This window comes from Ranitomeya imitator, chromosome 8, assembly GCF_032444005.1.
Source record: "Ranitomeya imitator isolate aRanImi1 chromosome 8, aRanImi1.pri, whole genome shotgun sequence".
In the NCBI taxonomy this organism is placed as follows: Eukaryota; Metazoa; Chordata; class Amphibia; order Anura; family Dendrobatidae; genus Ranitomeya; species Ranitomeya imitator.
In genome coordinates, this window is record NC_091289.1 from 91,643,331 (window position 1) to 91,662,432 (window position 19,102).

At 50.7% G+C, this 19,102-nt stretch overlaps 1 protein-coding gene across 1 annotated transcript in view; it reads left to right on the forward strand.

The window, feature by feature from the left end:
* The first annotated feature begins 14,169 nt into the window (after positions 1-14,169).
* Positions 14,170-19,102, forward strand: part of SEC22B (SEC22 homolog B, vesicle trafficking protein) — a 173,593-nt gene continuing 168,660 nt past the window's right edge. The window contains exon 1 of the mRNA XM_069737155.1: positions 14,170-14,565. Within this exon, the coding sequence (XP_069593256.1) occupies positions 14,491-14,565 (75 nt within the window). The 5' untranslated portion in view covers positions 14,170-14,490. The remainder of the gene's footprint in view (positions 14,566-19,102) is intronic.

Genomic DNA, 19,102 nt, shown 5'->3' on the forward strand with positions numbered 1-19,102 from the left:
TGTGCTCGGGCTAAGCCCTGCTGTTCTCGTGCCAGTGGGTTGCTTTTGCCCTTGCTGGTCCCGAAGAGGCACTGGACGCATATTTCCATGGATTTTATTTCAGATCTCCCTGTCTCTCAAAGGATGTTGGTCATTTGGGTGGTTTGTGATCGCTTCTCTAAGATGGTCCATTTGGTACCCTTGTCTAAATTGCCTTCCTCCTCTGATTTGGTGCCATTGTTTTTCCAGCATGTGGTTCGTTTGCATGGCATTCCGGAGAACATCGTCTCGGACAGAGGTTCCCAGTTTGTTTCGAGGTTTTGGCGGTCCTTTTGTGCTAAGATAGGCATTGATTTGTCTTTTTCTTCGGCATTCCATCCTCAGACAAATGGCCAAACCGAACGAACTAATCAGACTTTGGAGACATATCTGAGATGCTTTGTTTCTGCTGATCAGGATGATTGGGTGTCCTTCTTGCCTTTGGCTGAGTTCGCCCTTAATAATCGGGCCTGCTCGGCTACTTTGGTTTCGCCTTTTTTCTGTAATTCTGGTTTCCATCCTCGTTTCTCTTCAGGGCAGGTTGAGCCTTCGGACTGTCCTGGTGTTGATACGGTGGGGGACAGGTTGCAGCAGATTTGGACTCATGTGGTGGACAATTTGACATTGTCCCAGGAGAAGGCTCAACGTTTCGCTAACCACCGGCGCTGTGTTGGTCCCCGACTTCGTGTTGGGGATTTGGTTTGGTTGTCATCTCGTCATGTTCCTATGAAGGTTTCCTCTCCTAAGTTTAAGCCTCGTTTCATTGGTCCGTATAAGATTTCTGAAGTTCTCAATCCTGTGTCATTTCGTTTGGCACTTCCAGCTTCTTTTGCCATCCATGTGTTCCATAGGTCGTCATTGCGGAGATACGTGGCGCCTATGGTTCCCTCCGTTGATCCTCCTGCCCCGGTGTTGGTCGAGGGGGAGTTGGAGTATGTGGTGGAGAAGATTTTGGATTCTCGTATTTCGAGCCGGAAACTCCAGTACCTGGTCAAGTGGAAGGGTTATGGTCAGGAAGATAATTCCTGGGTTTTTGCCTCTGATGTTCATGCTGCCGATCTAGTTCGTGACTTTCATTTGGCTCGTCCTGATCGGCCTGGGGGCTCTGGTGAGGGTTCGGTGACCCCTCCTCAAGGGGGGGTACTGTTGTGTATTCTGTTTTAGAACTCCCTCCTGTGGTCATGAATGGTACTTCGGCGAGTTCTGTCCATGGACTCCCTCTGGTGGCTGTGAGTGGAGCTGCTGCTTCTGAGGTTCCTTCCACAGGTGACGTAGTTTAGTCTTTGGCTGGCTGTTCTATTTAACTCCACTCAGATCGTTACTCCATGCCAGCTGTCAATGTTCTTGTACTGGTTCAGTTCGCTCTTGGATCTTTTTGGTGACCTGTCTACCCCAGCAGAAGCTAAGTCCCTGCTAGTTAATTATTTGTTCATTGTTTCCTTGTCCAGTTGGCTATCATGATTTTGCCTTGCTAGCTGGAAGCTCTGGGATGCAGAGTGGCACCTACGCACCGTGAGTCGGTGCGGAGGTCTTTTTGCACACTCTGCGTGGTCTTTTGTAGTTTTTTTGTGTTGACCGCAAAGATACCTTTCCTATCCTCAGTCTGTTTAGTAAGTCTGGCCTCCCTTTGCTGAAACCTGTTTCATTTCTGTGTTTGTGACTTTCATCTTAACTCACAGTCAATATATGTGGGGGGCTGCCTTTTCCTTTGGGGTATTTCTCTGAGGCAAGGTAGGCTTTATTTTCTATCTTTAGGGCTAGTTAGCTCTTACGCTGTGAAGAGGCGTCTAGGTCGTGTTAGGTACGCTCCACGGCTATTTCTAGTTGTGTGATAGGATTAGGGGTTTTGGTCAGAAGAGCTCCCACTTCCCAGAGCTTGTGCTGTGTGAGTTTAACCATCAGGTCGTTCCGGGTGCTCCTAACCACCAGGTCCATAACACAGGAGGCAGCCTGCAGCATCCAGTAATGCGAGGCAGAGAAAAGGTGCATGGGTGCAGAAGGTAGCTTGCAGAACCAAGTAGGGGAGGCAGAATAAAGGCGCATGGGTGCAGAAGGCAGCCTGCACCGTCCAGTAATACGAGGCAGAGAAAAGGCGCATGGGTGCAGGAGACAGCCTGCAGCATCCAGTAATGCGAGGCAGAGAAAAGGCGCATGGGTGCAGAAGGTAGCTTGCAGAACCAAGTAGGGGAGGCAGAGTAAAGGCGCATGGGTGCAGAAGGCAGCCTGCAGCGTCCAGTAATACGAGGCAGAGAAAAGGTGCATGGGTGCAGGAGGCAGCCTGCAGCATCCAGTAATGTGAGGCAGAGAAAAGGTGCATGGGTACAGAAGGTAGCTTGCAGAACCAAGTAGGGGAGGCAGAATAAAGGCGCGTGGGTGCAGAAGGTAGCCTGCAGCGTCTGTTGTGAGAGGTAATTCAGTACCACAATGGACATAGAGGTCAGTGCACATGAAGTGACCTGGCAATAACCCAAAAAACAAGAACGAGCTCTGAGACGTGGGAACTCTGTTGACCGCAATCCCTAATCCTCTCCAACCACACTAGAGGCAGCCGTGGATTGCGCCTAATGCTGCCTATGCAACTCGGCACGGCCTGAGAAACTAGCTAGCCTGAAGATAGAAAATAAGCCTACCTTGCCTCAGAGAAATACCCCAAAGGAAAAGGCAGCCCCCACATATAATGACTGTGAGTTAAGATGAAAAGACAAACGTAGAGATGAAATAGACTTAGCAAAGTGAGGCCCAACTTTCTGAACAGAGCGAGGATAGGAAAGGTAACTTTGCGGTCAACACAAAACCCTACAAAAACCACGCAAAGGGGGCAAAAAGACCCTCCGTACCGAACTAACGGCACGGAGGTACACTCTCTGCGTCCCAGAGCTTCCAGCAAGCAGAAAAAACAAATTGACAAGCTGGACAGAAAAAAAACAGCAAACAAATAGCAAAGAGGAACTTAGCTATGCAGAGCAGCAGGCCACAGGAACGATCCAGGAGGAAACAGGTCTAATACTAGAACATTGACTGGAAGCCAGGATCAAAGCACCAGGTGGAGTTAAATAGGGTAGCACCTAACGACTTCACCATATCACCTGAGGAAGGAAACTCAGAAGCCGCAGTACCACTTTCCTCCACCAACGGAAGCTCACAGAGAGAATCAGCCGAAGTACCACTTGTGACCACAAGAGGGAGCTCTGCCACAGAATTCACAACAGTACCCCCCCCCCTTGAGGATGGGTCACCGAACCCTCACCAGAGCTCCCAGGACGACCAGGATGAGCCATATGAAAGGCACGAACAAGATCGGGAGCATGGACATCAGAGGCAAAGACCCAGGAATTATCTTCCTGAGCATAACCCTTCCACTTAACCAAATACTGGAGTTTCCGTCTAGAAACACGAGAATCCAAAATCTTCTCCACAATATACTCCAACTCCCCCTCCACCAAAACCGGGGCAGGAGGATCAACAGATGGAACCACGGGTGCCACGTATCTCCGCAACAATGACCTATGGAATACGTTATGTATGGAAAAAGAATCTGGAAGGGTCAGACGAAAAGACACAGGATTAAGAACCTCAGAAATCCTATACGGACCAATAAAACGAGGTTTAAACTTAGGAGAGGAAACCTTCATAGGAATATGACGAGAAGATAACCAAACCAAGTCCCCAACCCGAAGTCGGGGACCCACACAGCGTCTGCGATTAGCGAAACGTTGAGCCTTCTCCTGGGACAAGGTCAAATTGTCCACTACATGAGTCCAAATCTGCTGCAACCTGTCCACCACAGTATCCACACCAGGACAGTCCGAAGACTCAACCTGCCCTGAAGAGAAACGAGGATGGAACCCAGAGTTGCAGAAAAACGGTGAAACCAAGGTAGCCGAGCTGGCCCGATTATTAAGGGCGAACTCAGCCAAAGGCAAAAAGGACACCCAGTCATCCTGATCAGCAGAAACAAAGCATCTCAGATATGTTTCCAAGGTCTGATTGGTTCGTTCGGTCTGGCCATTAGTCTGAGGATGGAAAGCCGAGGAAAAAGACAAGTCAATGCCCATCCTACCACAAAAGGCTCGCCAAAACCTCAAAACAAACTGGGAACCTCTGTCAGAAACGATATTCTCTGGAATGCCATGTAAACGAACCACATGCTGGAAAAACAATGGCACCAAATCAGAGGAGGAAGGCATTTTAGACAAGGGTACCAAATGGACCATCTTAGAGAAGCGATCACAGACCACCCAAATGACTGACATCTTTTGAGAGACGGGAAGATCTGAAATAAAATCCATAGAGATATGTGTCCAAGGCCTCTTCGGGACCGGCAAGGGCAAAAGCAACCCACTGGCCCAGCACAGCAGGGCTTAGCCCGAGCACAAATCCCACAGGACTGCACAAAAGTACGCACATCCCGCGACAGAGATGGCCACCAAAAGGATCTAGCCACTAACTCTCTGGTACCAAAGATTCCAGGATGACCAGCCAACACCGAACAATGAACCTCAGAGATGACTTTATTCGTCCACCTATCAGGGACAAACAGTTTCTCCGCTGGGCAACGATCAGGTTTATTAGCCTGAAATTTCTGCAGCACCCGCCGCAAATCAGGGGAGATGGCAGACACAATTACTCCCTCTTTGAGGATACCCGCCGGCTCAGATACACCCGGAGAGTCGGGCACAAAACTCTTAGACAGAGCATCCGCCTTCACATTTTTAGAGCCCGGAAGGTATGAAATCACAAAGTCAAAACGGGCAAAAAACAACGACCAACGAGCTTGTCTAGGATTCAACCGCTTGGCGGACTCGAGATAAGTCAAGTTCTTATGATCAGTCAAGACCACCACGCGATGCTTAGCTCCTTCAAGCCAATGACGCCACTCCTCGAATGCCCACTTCATGGCCAGCAACTCTCGATTGCCCACATCATAATTTCGCTCAGCAGGCGAAAACTTCCTGGAAAAGAAGGCGCATGGTTTCATCACCGAGCAATCAGAACTTCTTTGCGACAAAACAGCCCCTGCTCCAATCTCAGAAGCATCAACCTCGACCTGGAACGGAAGCGAAACATCTGGTTGACACAACACAGGGGCAGAAGAAAAACGACGCTTCAACTCTTGAAAGCTTCCACAGCAGCAGATGACCAATTGAACACATCAGCACCTTTCTTGGTCAAATCGGTCAATGGTTTAGCAATACTAGAAAAATTGCAGATGAAGCGACGATAAAAATTAGCAAAGCCCAGGAACTTTTGCAGACTTTTCAGAGATGTCGGCTGAGTCCAATTATGGATGGCTTGGACCTTAACAGGGTCCATCTCGATAGTAGAAGGGGAAAAGATGAACCCCAAAAATGAAACCTTCTGAACACCAAAGAGACACTTTGATCCCTTCACAAACTAAGAATTAGCACGCAGGACCTGAAACACCGTTCTGACCTGCTTCACATGAGACTCCCAATTATCCGAGAAGATCAAAATGTCATCTAAGTACACAATCAGGAATTTATCCAGGTACTCTCGGAAGATGTCATGCATAAAGGACTGAAACACTGATGGAGCATTGGCAAGTCCGAATGGCATTACCAGGTACTCAAAATGGCCCTCGGGCGTATTAAATGCAGTTTTCCACTCATCGCCTCGCTTAATACGCACAAGATTATACGCACCACGAAGATCTATCTTGGTGAAGCAACTAGCCCCCTTAATCCGAGCAAACAAATCAGATAACAATGGCAAGGGGTACTGAAATTTAACCGTGATCTTATTTAGAAGGCGGTAATCTATACAAGGTCTCAGTGAACCATCCTTCTTGGCTACAAAAAAGAACCCTGCTCCCAATGGCGACGATGACGGGCGAATATGCTCCTTCTCCAAAGACTCCTTCACATAACTCCGCATAGCGGCGTGCTCAGGCACAGATAAATTAAACAGTCGACCTTTTGGGAATTTACTACCAGGAATTAAATTGATAGCACAATTACAATCCCTATGCGGAGGTAGGGTATCGGACTTGGGCTCATCAAATACATCCCGGTAATCAGACAAAAACTCAGGAACCTCAGAAGGGGTGGATGACGAAATAGTCAGAAATGGGACATCACCATGTACCCCCTGACAACCCCAGCTGGACACAGACATGGATTTCCAATCTAATACTGGATTATGGACTTGTAGCCATGGCAACCCCAACACGACCCCATCATGCAGATTATGCAACACCAGAAAGCGAATAACCTCCTGATGTGCAGGAGCCATGCACATGGTCAGCTGGGTCCAGTACTGAGGCTTATTCTTCGCCAAAGGCGTAGCATCAATTCCTCTCAATGGAATAGGACACTGCAAGGGCTCCAAGAAAAACCCACAACGCCTAGCATACTCCAAGTCCATCAAATTCAAAGCAGCGCCTGAGTCCACAAATGCCATGACAGAATACGATGACAAAGAGCAGATCAAGGTAACGGACAGAAGAAATTTTGACTGTACCGTACCAATGGTGGCAGACCTAGTGAACCGCTTAGTGCGCTTAGGACAATCAGAGATAGCATGAGTGGAATCACCACAGTAGAAACACAGCCCATTCAGACGTCTGTGTTCTTGCCGTTCAACTCTGGTCAAAGTCCTATCGCACTGCATAGGCTCAGGTCTAAGCTCAGGTAATACCGCCAAATGGTGCACAGATTTACGCTCGCGCAAGCGTCGACCGATCTGAATGGCCAAAGACAGACTCATTCAGACCAGCAGGCATAGGAAATCCCACCATGACATCTTTAAGGGCTTTAGAGAGACCTTTTCTGAAAATAGCTGCGAGCGCACCTTCATTCCACTGAGTGAGTACGGACCACTTTCTAAATTTCTGACAATATACCTCTATTTCATCCTGACCCTGACACAGAGCCAGCAAATTCTTCTCTGCCTGATCCACAGAATTAGGCTCATCGTACAGCAATCCGTGCGCCAGGAAAAACGCATCGATATTACTTAATGCAGGATCTCCTAACGCAAGAGAAAATGCCCAGTCCTGAGGGTCGCCACGCAAAAAAGAAATAACGATCCTAACTTGTTGAACTGGGTCACCAGAGGAGCGAGGTTTCAAAGCCAGAAATAGTTTACAATTATTTTTGAAACTCAGAAATTTAGTTCTATCTCCAAAAAACAAATCAGGAATAGGAATTCTCGGTTCTAACATAGAATTCTGAACCACAAAGTCTTGAATACTTTGTACTCTTGCCGTGAGCTGATCCACACATGATGACAGACCTTTAATGTCCATTGCTACACCTGTGTCCTGAACCACCCAAATGTCTAGGGGGAAAAAAAGGCAAAACACAGTGCAAAGAAAAAAAATTGGTCTCAGAACTTCTTTTTCCCTCTATTGAGAATCATTAGTACTTTTGGCTTCCAGTACTGTTGTGAGAGGTAATTCAGTACCACAATGGACATAGAGGTCAGTGCACATACAGTGACCTGGCAATAACCCAAAAAACAAGAACGAGCTCTGAGACGTGGGAACTCTGTTGACCGCAATCCCTAATCCTATCCAACCACACTAGAGGCAGCCGTGGATTGCGCCTAACGCTGCCTATGCAACTCGGCACGGCCTGAGAAACTAGCTAGCCTGAAGATAGAAAATAAGCCTACCTTGCCTCAGAGAAATACCCCAAAGGAAAAGGCAGCCCCCACATATAATGACTGTGAGTTAAGATGAAAAGACATACGTAGAGATGAAATAGACTTAGCAAAGTGAGGCCCAACTTTCTGAACAGAGCGAGGATAGGAAAGGTAACTTTGCGGTCAACACAAAACCCTACAAAAACCACGCAAAGGGGGCAAAAAGACCCTCTGTACCGAACTAACGGCACAGAGGTACACCCTCTGTGTCCCAGAGCTTCCAGCAAGCAGAAAAAACAAATTGACAAGCTGGACAGAAAAAAACCAGCAAACAAATAGCAAAGAGGAACTCAGCTATGCAGAGCAGCAGGCCACAGGAACGATCCAGGAGGAAACAGGTCCAATACTAGAACATTGACTGGAAGCCAGGATCAAAGCACCAGGTGGAGTTAAATAGGGTAGCACCTAACGACTTCACCATATCACCTGAGGAAGGAAACTCAGAAGCCGCAGTACCACTTTCCTCCACCAACGGAAGCTCACAGAGACAATCAGCCGAAGTACCACTTGTGACCACAAGAGGGAGCTCTGCCACAGAATTCACAACAAGCGTCCAGTAATACGAGGCAGAGAAAAGGCGCATGGGTGCAGGAGGCAGCCTGCAGCGTCCAGTAATGTGAGACAGAGAAAAGGCGCATAGGTGCAGAAAGTAGCTTGCAGAACCAAGTAGGGGAGGCAGAGTAAAGGTGCATTGGTGCAGAAGAAAGCCTGCAGCGTCCAGTAATATGAGACAGAGAAAAGGTGCATGGGTGCAGGAGGTAGCCTGCAGCGTCCAGCAATACGAGACAGGGAAAAGGCGCATGGGGGCAGAAGGCAGCCTGCAGCGTCCAGTAATACGAGACAGGGAAAAGGCACATGGGGGCAGAAGGCAGCCTGCAGCGTCCAGTACTGAGACAGGGAAAAGGTGCATGGGGGCAGAAGGTAGCTTGCAGAACCAAGCAGGGGAGGCAGAGTAAAGGCGCATGGGTGCAGAAGGCAGCCTGCAGCGTCAAGTAATATGAGACAGAGAAAAGGCGCATGGGTGCCGGAGGCAGCCTGCAGCGTCCAGTAATGAGACAGGGAAAAGGCGCTTGGGTGCAGGAGGCAGCCTGCAGCGTCCAGCAATACGAGACAGGGAAAAGGCGCATGGGTGCAGAAGGCAGCCTGCAGCGTCCAGTAATGAGACAGGGAAAAGGCACATGGGGCAGAAGGCAGCCTGCAGCGTCCAGTAATACGAGACAGAGAAAAGGTGCATGGGTGCAAGAGGCAGCCTGCAGCGTCCAGTAATACGAGACAGGAAAAGCCGCATGGGTGCAGGAGGTAGCCTGCAGCATCCAGTAATACGAGGCAGAGAAAAGGCGCATGGGTGCAGAAGGTAGCTTGCGGAGCCAAGTAGGGGAGGCAGAGTAAAGGCGCATGGGTGCAGAAGGCAGCCTGCAGCGTCCAGTAATATGAGTCAGAGAAAAGGTGCATGGGTGCAGGAGGCAGCCTGCAGCATCCAGTAATACAAGGCAGAAAAAAGGTGCATGGGTGCAGGAGGCAGCCTGCAGCGTCCAGTAATACGAGGCAGAAAAAAGGTGCGTGGGTGCAGGAGGCAGCTTGCAGCGTCCAGTAATACGAGGCAGAAAAAAGGTGCATGGGTGCAGAAGGTAGCTTGCAGAACCAAGTAGGGGAGGCAGAGTAAAGGTGCAGGAGGCAGCCTGCAGCGTCCAGTAATACGAGGCAGAGAAAAGGCGCATGGGTGCAGGAGGCAGCCTGCAGCGTCCAGTAATACGAGACAGGGAAAAGGCGCATGGGTGCAGGAGGCAGCCTGCAGCGTCCAGTAATACGAGACAGGGAAAAGGCGCATGGGTGCAGGAGGCAGCCTGCAGCGTCCAGTAATACGAGGCAGAGAAAAGGCGCATGGGTGCAGGAGGCAGCCTGCAGCATCCAGTAATACGAGGCAGAGAAAAGGCGCATGGGTGCAGGAGGCAGCCTGCAGCGTCCAGTAATACGAGACAGGGAAAAGGTGCATGGGTGCAGGAGGCAGCCTGCAGCGTCCAGTAATACGAGACAGAGAAAAGGCGCATGGGTGGAGGCAGTCTGCAGCGTCCAGTAATACGAGACAGGGAAAAGGCGCATGGGTGCAGGAGGCAGCCTGCAGCGTCCAGTAATACGAGACAGGGAAAAGGCGCATGGGTGCAGGAGGCAGTCTGCAGCGTCCAGTAATACGAGACAGGGAAAAGGCGCATGGGTGCAGGAGGCAGTCTGCAGCGTCCAGTAATACGAGACAGGGAAAAGGCGCATGGGTGCAGAAGGCAGCCTGTATCGTCCAGTAATACGAGACAGAGAAAAGGCGCATGGGGGCAGAAGGCAGCCTGTATCGTCCAGTAATACGAGACAGGGAAAAGGCGCATGGGTGCAGGAGGCAGTCTGCAGCGTCCAGTAATACGAGACAGGGAAAAGGCACATGGGGGCAGAAGGCAGCCTGCAGCGTCCAGTACTGAGACAGGGAAAAGGTGCATGGGGGCAGAAGGTAGCTTGCAGAACCAAGCAGGGGAGGCAGAGTAAAGGCGCATGGGTGCAGGAGGCAGCCTGCAGCGTCCAGCAATACGAGACAGGGAAAAGGCGCATGGGTGCAGAAGGCAGCCTGCAGCGTCCAGTAATGAGACAGGGAAAAGGCACATGGGGGCAGAAGGCAGCCTGCAGCGTCCAGTAATACGAGACAGGGAAAAGGTGCATGGGTGCAGGAGGTAGCCTGCAGCGTCCAGTAATACGAGACAGAGAAAAGGTGCATGGGTGCAAGAGGCAGCCTGCAGCGTCCAGTAATACGAGACAGGAAAAGCCGCATGGGTGCAGGAGGTAGCCTGCAGCATCCAGTAATACGAGGCAGAGAAAAGGCGCATGGGTGCAGAAGGTAGCTTGCGGAGCCAAGTAGGGGAGGCAAAGTAAAGGCGCATGGGTGCAGAAGGCAGCCTGCAGCGTCCAGTAATATGAGTCAGAGAAAAGGTGCATGGGTGCAGGAGGCAGCCTGCAGCATCCAGTAATACGAGGCAGAAAAAAGGTGCATGGGTGCAGGAGGCAGCCTGCAGCGTCCAGTAATACGAGGCAGAAAAAAGGTGCATGGTTGCAGGAGGCAGCTTGCAGCGTCCAGTAATACGAGGCAGAAAAGAGGTGCATGGGTGCAGAAGGTAGCTTGCAGAACCAAGTAGGGGAGGCAGAGTAAAGGTGCATGGGTGCAGGAGGCAGCCTGCAGCGTCCAGTAATACGAGGCAGAGAAAAGGCGCATGGGTGCAGGAGGCAGCCTGCAGCGTCCAGTAATACGAGACAGGGAAAAGGCGCATGGGTGCAGGAGGCAGCCTGCAGCGTCCAGTAATACGAGGCAGAGAAAAGGCGCATGGGTGCAGGAGGCAGCCTGCAGCATCCAGTAATACGAGGCAGAGAAAAGGCGCATGGGTGCAGGAGGCAGCCTGCAGCATCCAGTAATACGAGGCAGAGAAAAGGCGCATGGGTGCAGGAGGCAGCCTGCAGCGTCCAGTAATACGAGGCAGAAAAAAGGTGCATGGGTGCAGGAGGCAGCTTACAGCGTCCAGTAATACGAGACAGGGAAAAGGCGCATGGGTGCAGGAGGCAGCCTGCAGCGTCCAGTAATACGAGACAGGGAAAAGGCGCATGGGTGCAGGAGGCAGTCTGCAGCGTCCAGTAATACGAGACAGGGAAAAGGTGCATGGGTGCAGGAGGCAGCCTGCAGCGTCCAGTAATACGAGACAGGGAAAAGGTGCATGGGTGCAGGAGGCAGCCTGCAGCGTCCAGTAATACGAGGCAGAGAAAAGGCGCATGGGGGCAGGAGGCAGCCTGCAGTGTCCAGTAATACGAGACAGGGAAAAGTTGCATGGGTGCAGGAGGCAGGCTGCAGCGTCCAGTAATACGAGACAGGGAAAAGGTGCATGGGTGCAGGAGGCAGCCTGCAGCGTCCAGTAATACGAGACAGGGAAAAGGTGCATGGGTGCAGGAGGCAGCCTGCAGCGTCCAGTAATACGAGGCAGAGAAAAGGCGCATGGGTGCAGGAGGCAGCCTGCAGTAATACGAGACAGGGAAAAGGTGCATGGGTGCAGGAGGCAGCCTGCAGCGTCCAGTAATACGAGACAGGGAAAAGGTGCATGGGTGCAGGAGGCAGCCTGCAGCATCCAGTAATACGAGGCAGAGAAAAGGCGCATGGGTGCAGGAGGCAGCCTGCAGTAATACGAGACAGGGAAAAGGTGCATGGGTGCAGGAGGCAGCCTGCAGCGTCCAGTAATACGAGACAGGGAAAAGGCGCATGTGTGCAGGAGGCAGTCTGCAGCGTCCAGTAATACGAGACAGAGAAAAGGCGCATGTGTGCAGGAGGCAGTCTGCAGCGTCCAGTAATACGAGACAGGGAAAAGGCGCATGGGTGCAGAAGGCAGTCTGCAGCGTCCAGTAATACGAGACAGAGAAAAGGCGCATGGGTGCAGTAGGCAGCCTGCAGCATCCAGTAATACGAGACAGATAAAAGGCGCATGGGTGCAGAAGGCAGTCTGCAGCGTCCAGTAATACGAGACAGAGAAAAGGCGCATGGGGGCAGGAGGCAGCCTGCAGCGTCCAGTAATACGAGACAGGGAAAAGGCGCATGGGTGCAGGAGGCAGCCTGCAGCGTCCAGTAATACGAGACAGGGAAAAGGCGCATGGGTGCAGGAGGCAGTCTGCAGCGTCCAGTAATACGAGACAGAGAAAAGGCGCATGGGTGCAGGAGGCAGTCTGCAGCGTCCAGTAATACGAGACAGGGAAAAGGCGCATGGGTGCAGAAGGCAGTCTGCAGTGTCCAGTAATACAAGACAGAGAAAAGGCGCATGGGTGCAGTAGGCAGCCTGCAGCATCCAGTAATACGAGACAGATTAAAGGCGCATGGGTGCAGAAGGCAGTCTGCAGCGTCCAGTAATACGAGACAGAGAAAAGGCGCATGGGGGCAGGAGGCAGCCTGCAGCGTCCAGTAATACGAGACAGGGAAAAGGCGCATGGGTGCAGGAGGCAGTCTGCAGCGTCCAGTAATACGAGACAGAGAAAAGGCGCATGGGTGCAGGAGGCAGTCTGCAGCGTCCAGTAATACGAGACAGGGAAAAGGCGCATGGGTGCAGAAGGCAGTCTGCAGTGTCCAGCAATACAAGACAGAGAAAAGGCGCATGGGTGCAGTAGGCAGCCTGCAGCATCCAGTAATACGAGACAGATTAAAGGCGCATGGGTGCAGAAGGCAGTCTGCAGCGTCCAGTAATACGAGACAGAGAAAAGGCGCATGGGGGCAGGAGGCAGCCTGCAGCGTCCAGTAATACGAGACAGGGAAAAGGCACATGGGGGCAGGAGGCAGCCTGCAGCGTCCAGTAATACGAGACAGGGAAAAGGCGCATGGGTGCAGGAGGCAGCCTGCAGCGTCCAGTAATACGAGACAGGGAAAAGGCGCATGGGTGCAGGAGGCAGTCTGCAGCGTCCAGTAATACGAGACAGAGAAAAGGCGCATGGGTGCAGGAGGCAGTCTGCAGCGTCCAGTAATACGAGACAGGGAAAAGGCGCATGGGTGCAGAAGGCAGTCTGCAGTGTCCAGTAATACAAGACAGAGAAAAGGCGCATGGGTGCAGTAGGCAGCCTGCAGCATCCAGTAATACGAGACAGATTAAAGGCGCATGGGTGCAGAAGGCAGTCTGCAGCGTCCAGTAATACGAGACAGAGAAAAGGCGCATGGGGGCAGGAGGCAGCCTGCAGCGTCCAGTAATACGAGACAGGGAAAAGGCGCATGGGTGCAGGAGGCAGTCTGCAGCGTCCAGTAATACGAGACAGAGAAAAGGCGCATGGGTGCAGGAGGCAGTCTGCAGCGTCCAGTAATACGAGACAGGGAAAAGGCGCATGGGTGCAGAAGGCAGTCTGCAGTGTCCAGCAATACAAGACAGAGAAAAGGCGCATGGGTGCAGTAGGCAGCCTGCAGCATCCAGTAATACGAGACAGATTAAAGGCGCATGGGTGCAGAAGGCAGTCTGCAGCGTCCAGTAATACGAGACAGAGAAAAGGCGCATGGGGGCAGGAGGCAGCCTGCAGCGTCCAGTAATACGAGACAGGGAAAAGGCACATGGGGGCAGGAGGCAGTCTGCAGCGTCCAGTAATACGAGACAGGGAAAAGGCGCATGGGTGCAGAAGGCAGTCTGCAGTGTCCAGCAATACAAGACAGAGAAAAGGCGCATGGGTGCAGTAGGCAGCCTGCAGCATCCAGTAATACGAGACAGATTAAAGGCGCATGGGTGCAGAAGGCAGTCTGCAGCGTCCAGTAATACGAGACAGAGAAAAGGCGCATGGGGGCAGGAGGCAGCCTGCAGCGTCCAGTAATACGAGACAGGGAAAAGGCACATGGGGGCAGGAGGCAGCCTGCAGCGTCCAGTAATACGAGACAGATAAAAGGCGCATGGGGGCAGGAGGCAGCTTGCAGCGTCCAGTAATAGGAGACAGATAAAAGGCGCATGGGGGCAGGAGGCAGCCTGCAGCGTCCAGTAGAGACAGGGAAAAGGCGCATGGGGGCAGAAGGTAGCTTGCAGAACCAAGCAGGGGAGGCAGAGTAAACGTGCAGGAGGCAATCTGCAGCTAGTTTGTCTCTGCAGTGCACACGGCGTTCACGGTGGTGGGAACCAGCAGCCCTCTAGTTGAAGCGGAACCTTCGTCTCACGGAACGTTTGTTCTGAACCAAGGCGGAAGAACTTAATGGGACACAGTGACCAGTGCAACCAAGAACTAGTGGAATAATCACGTCCGGCCAACTCATCGCTGTAGTTGTCAGTTTGTTGTGTGTTGATCATGGTGTTGCTTACAATGATCGCCAGAGTAGCGGACGGCCTTCCCCTGGCTGCGTCCATGCAGGAGGACGAGCAGGTGAGTGGGGCCCGGCGCTCCCTAATCCCAGACTTCAGCTGTAGGTGGAGCGGAGGAGTCACTGAGTGCAGGGCGCGTGTCCTTACTTTGCCATGTAGTGCTCCGCTCCCCTGTGCGGATGTCTTCAGGTGAACTGTCACGTATCTGCAGTGACCAGTAGTCGGTGGTGTTGGCCAGTAGCACGCTCTCTCGCCCTGCAGGCTGCCATCTCTTCTTTCCATATGTGCAAGTGTCCAGAAAGCCTGAGATTCACTCCCCAGCTTCACTTTAGTAACAGTTTCTTACATACAGAGTTTTTCCAGCCTTCATATACAAATTTAGGCCCAGTGAATGGAATAATGTATACTCACCAAATTATAACCCCCGTGAACCGAGACCAGGCTGCATTGGTGGTCTATGCCAGGGAGGAAGCGATGACATCCTCTTCTTGGGTCACTAAACCAGCGTGTCACCACCACAGCCACATCTGATGATTGTCGCAAGAACAGGCACGTTATTGCTTGTCATGACACAGACCACCAGGAAGGCCTGCCCTGGGTCAGTGGGGGACAGGGCAGGTGAGTATTCCTTATTTCATATGTTTTTAAAACAACGTTCCCCCTGTAAATATTCACCCCTTCATGACCCAGCCTATTTTGACCTTAATGACCTGGCCATTTTTTGCAATTCTGACCAGTGTCCCTTCATAAGGTAGTAAATCAGGAACACTTCAACGGATCCTAGCGATTCTGAGATTGTTTTTTCGTGACATATTGGGCTTTATGTTAGTGGTAAATTTAGGTCGATAATTTTTGCGTTTGTGAAAAAAAAAAGGAAATTTGGCAAAATTTTTTAATTTTTATTCTGTTAAACCAGTGTTATGTGACAGAAAATAGTTAATAAATAATATTACCCACTTGTCTACTTTACATCAGCATAATTATGGAAACAAAATTTTTTTTTGCTAGGAAGTTATAAGGGTTAAAATTTGACCAGTGATTTCTCATTTTTACAACAAGATTCATAAGACCATTTTTTTTTAGGGATCATCTCACATTTGAAGTCAGTTTGAGGGGTCTATATGGCTGAAAATACACCGAAGTGACACCATTCTAAAAACTGCACCCCTTAAGGTGCTTAAAACCACATTCAAGAAGTTTATTAACCCCTCAGGTGTTTAACAACAGCAGAAGCAACATCGAAGGAAAACATTAATATTTAAGGTTTTAGTCCCAAAAATGATCTTTTAGCAACAATTTTTTTATTTTCCCAAGGGTAAAAGGAGAAACTGGACCCCAAACGTTGTTGTCCAATTTGTCCTGAGTGCGCCAATACCCCATATGTGGGGGGAAAACCACTGTTTCGGCGCATGACAGGCTCAGAAGGGAAGGAGCGCCATTTGATTTTTTGAATTAAAAATTGGCTCCAATCTTTAGCGGACATCATGTCGCTTTTTGAGAGCATCTGTGTTAGGGGTCGAGTTCCTGCCTCTGCACAGGGGGAATCTCGGGCCATCTCTGCTGCGGTCTCCCATTCTTCTCCTGCCGCATTGGAGCCTGCTCAGCAGGGACGTCGGTCCCGGCGTCTCGCTCAGTCTGACTCTGTGCTAAGAATTACTGCTGCATTTCCTGCTTCTGCCATTGAAGTCAGTGCTGGGCAGCGGCGAGCGGACGTTTCTGGGGCTAAGTCCTGCTTTTCACGTTCTGAGCATGCCCAGAGTAAGATCTCTCAGTGGAGATCGAGGGTCACATGATCAGATACTGCAGCTAGGTCATTGGTCCTTCTTGGAAGGTCCTTGTAGGTGCTAGGACTAAGTCTTGCTTTGCACTCTGAGCATGCCCAGGGCAAGATCTCTCAGCGGAGATCTGGGGTCACATGCTCAGGTACTGCAGCAACTCCATTGGTCCTTCTTTGAAGGTCCTAAACGTGCTGCAACTATTTAAGGCTCGCATGGCCGCACGGCCATGCGCTAGTATTGACAAATGTAATCGTGTGTGTGTTGATGAGTGCAAGTCGTTCCTTAAAAAACTCATCCCTTTTGTATGACTGTTCGCGAAAGGTGTATGGCTGCAACCTAGCGCCCGGCTGAACGCACAGTGTTTACACATGAAACAGCGCCTACCGCTGTGTCCGCCAGTACAGTGCCACGCGCCAATAGAGCACTTGTTTAACCCAAGTCAGGGTGGTTAGTGGCTTCCGTCAGTACGGCACAGTTCGCACTCTCGTGCTATTTTATTATTTTTGTTGCGTGCGGTACTGCGGCCCTGTGACTCAACAGGGTTCGCTTCCTTCACATTGGGTGAAGTTAACCCGTGTGTGTATTCTCATTGTACCGCCATATCGTCCGTCTCTACTAGCAGCAGGGTTTTCACCTGCACGGTGGACCTCGGACTGCGAACGCACCTAGTACTATTACATCTTTAACTTGGTGCGTTCGCCAGTCCTAACAATCTGTGTGCCTAAATATTGGATCTCCCCCACAAGTGACCCAATTTTGGAAACTAGACCCCCAAAGAAAGTTATCTAGATGCATAGTGAGCACTTTAAACCAGGGCTGTGTAGTCGGAGTCGTGGAGTCGGAGTTAGTTTTGGTTGGAGTCGGTAGAAATGTACCGACTCCAGCTTTAAAAAAAAATGTATTAATATTTCATAATTGAACTTTCATATGAATTTTATAAATGTTGCTCAAATATATATGTTCTATCAAACTATGAACAACAGTGATAAGCAGTTCTTCTGGAGATAGAGACATTTCTTAAGGTACCGTCACACTAAGCGACGCTGCAGCGATACCGACAACGATGTCGATCGCTGCAGCGTCGCTGGAGAGCTGTCACACAGACAGCTCTCCAGCGACCAACGATCCCGAAGTCCCCTGGTAACCAGGGTAAACATCGGGTTACTAAGCGCAGGGCCGCGCTTAGTAACCCGATGTTTACCCTGGTTACCGTTGTAAATGTAAAAAAAAAAACACTACATACTTACATTCCCGGTGTCTGGTCACGTCCCTCGCCTTCAGCTTCCCGCACTGACTGAGCGCCAGCCGTAAAGCACAGCGGTGATGTCACCGCTGTGCTCTTGCTTTACGGCTGGCCGGCGCTCACCAGTCAGTGCGGGAAACTGAAGGCGAGGGACATGACCAGACACCGGGAATGTAAGTATGTAGTGTTTTTTGTTTTACATTTCCAACGGTAACCAGGGTAAACATCGGGTTACTAAGCACGGCCCTGCGCTTAGTAACCCGATGTTTACCCTGGTTACCAGTGAAGACATCGCTGAGTCGGCGTCACACACGCCGATTCAGCGATGTCAGCGGGAGATCCAGCAACGAAATAAAGTGCTGGACTTTCCCCAGCGACCAACGATCTCCCAGCAGGGGCCTGATCGTTGGTCGCTGTCACACATAACGATTTTGTTAACGATATCGTTGCTACGTCACAAAAAGCAACGATATCGTTAACGATATCGTTATGTGTGACGGTACCTTTTACTTCTTGTGTGTCACTGTTCTCCACTGCCCTTATCTAATCTTATACTTGGTTAACCTCATGCTGCCCCAACCCCCCTACTTAGTGTATTAAACTAAAAGTGAAAATGTGTTGCAAATTCTTAGTAGTAAAGCTCCTCCTCTAGACTAGATGTTTACTAGGTGTGCGTCTTCCAAGCATCTCACAGCTGCTACTCAGAAGAGGAAGACTCTAAAGGTACCGTCACACTGAACGATATCGCTAGCGATCCGTGACGTTGCAGCGTCCTGGCTAGCGATATCGTTCAGTTTGACACGCAGCAGCGATCAGGATCCTGCTGTGATGTCGTTGGTCGCTGCAGAAAGTCCAGAACTTTATTTCGTCGCTGGACTCCCTGCAGACATCGCTGAATCGGCATGTGTGATGCCGATTCAGCGATGTCTTCACTGGTAACCAGGGTAAACATCGGGTTACTAAGCGCAGGGCCGCGCTTAGTAACCCGATGTTTACCCTGGTTACCAACGTAAAAGTAAAAAAAAAAAAACACTACATACTTACCTTCCGTGTCTGTCCCCGGCGCTGTGCTTTCCTGCACTGGCTGTGAGCGCCGGCCAGCCGGAAAGCACAGCGGTGACGCCACCGCTCTGCTTTCTGACCGCTGTGCTCACAGCCAGTGCAGGAAAGCACAGCGCCGGAGGACAGACACGGAAGGTAAGTATGTAGTGTTAGCTTTTTTTTAATTTTACGCTGGTAACCAGGGTAAACATTGGGTTACTAAGTGCGGCCCTGCGCTTAGTAACCCGATGTTTACCCTGGTTACCAGCATCGTTGGTCGCTGGAGAGCTGTCTGTGTGACAGCTCTCCAGCGACCAAACAGCGACGCTGCAGCGATCGACATCGTTGTCGGTATCGCTGCAGCGCCGCTGAGTGTGACGGTACCTTAAGAAGTATTATCCTTTCAGCAAACTTTGCATCAGTTAACTGTGAGTACATGAGGAATAAAAGTATTAGCAAGTGGTCTGATTACTTATATGATGGTGAGAAACTGAATAAGCACGATGTTTAAATTTACTGTTGTAAAATATTTTGTT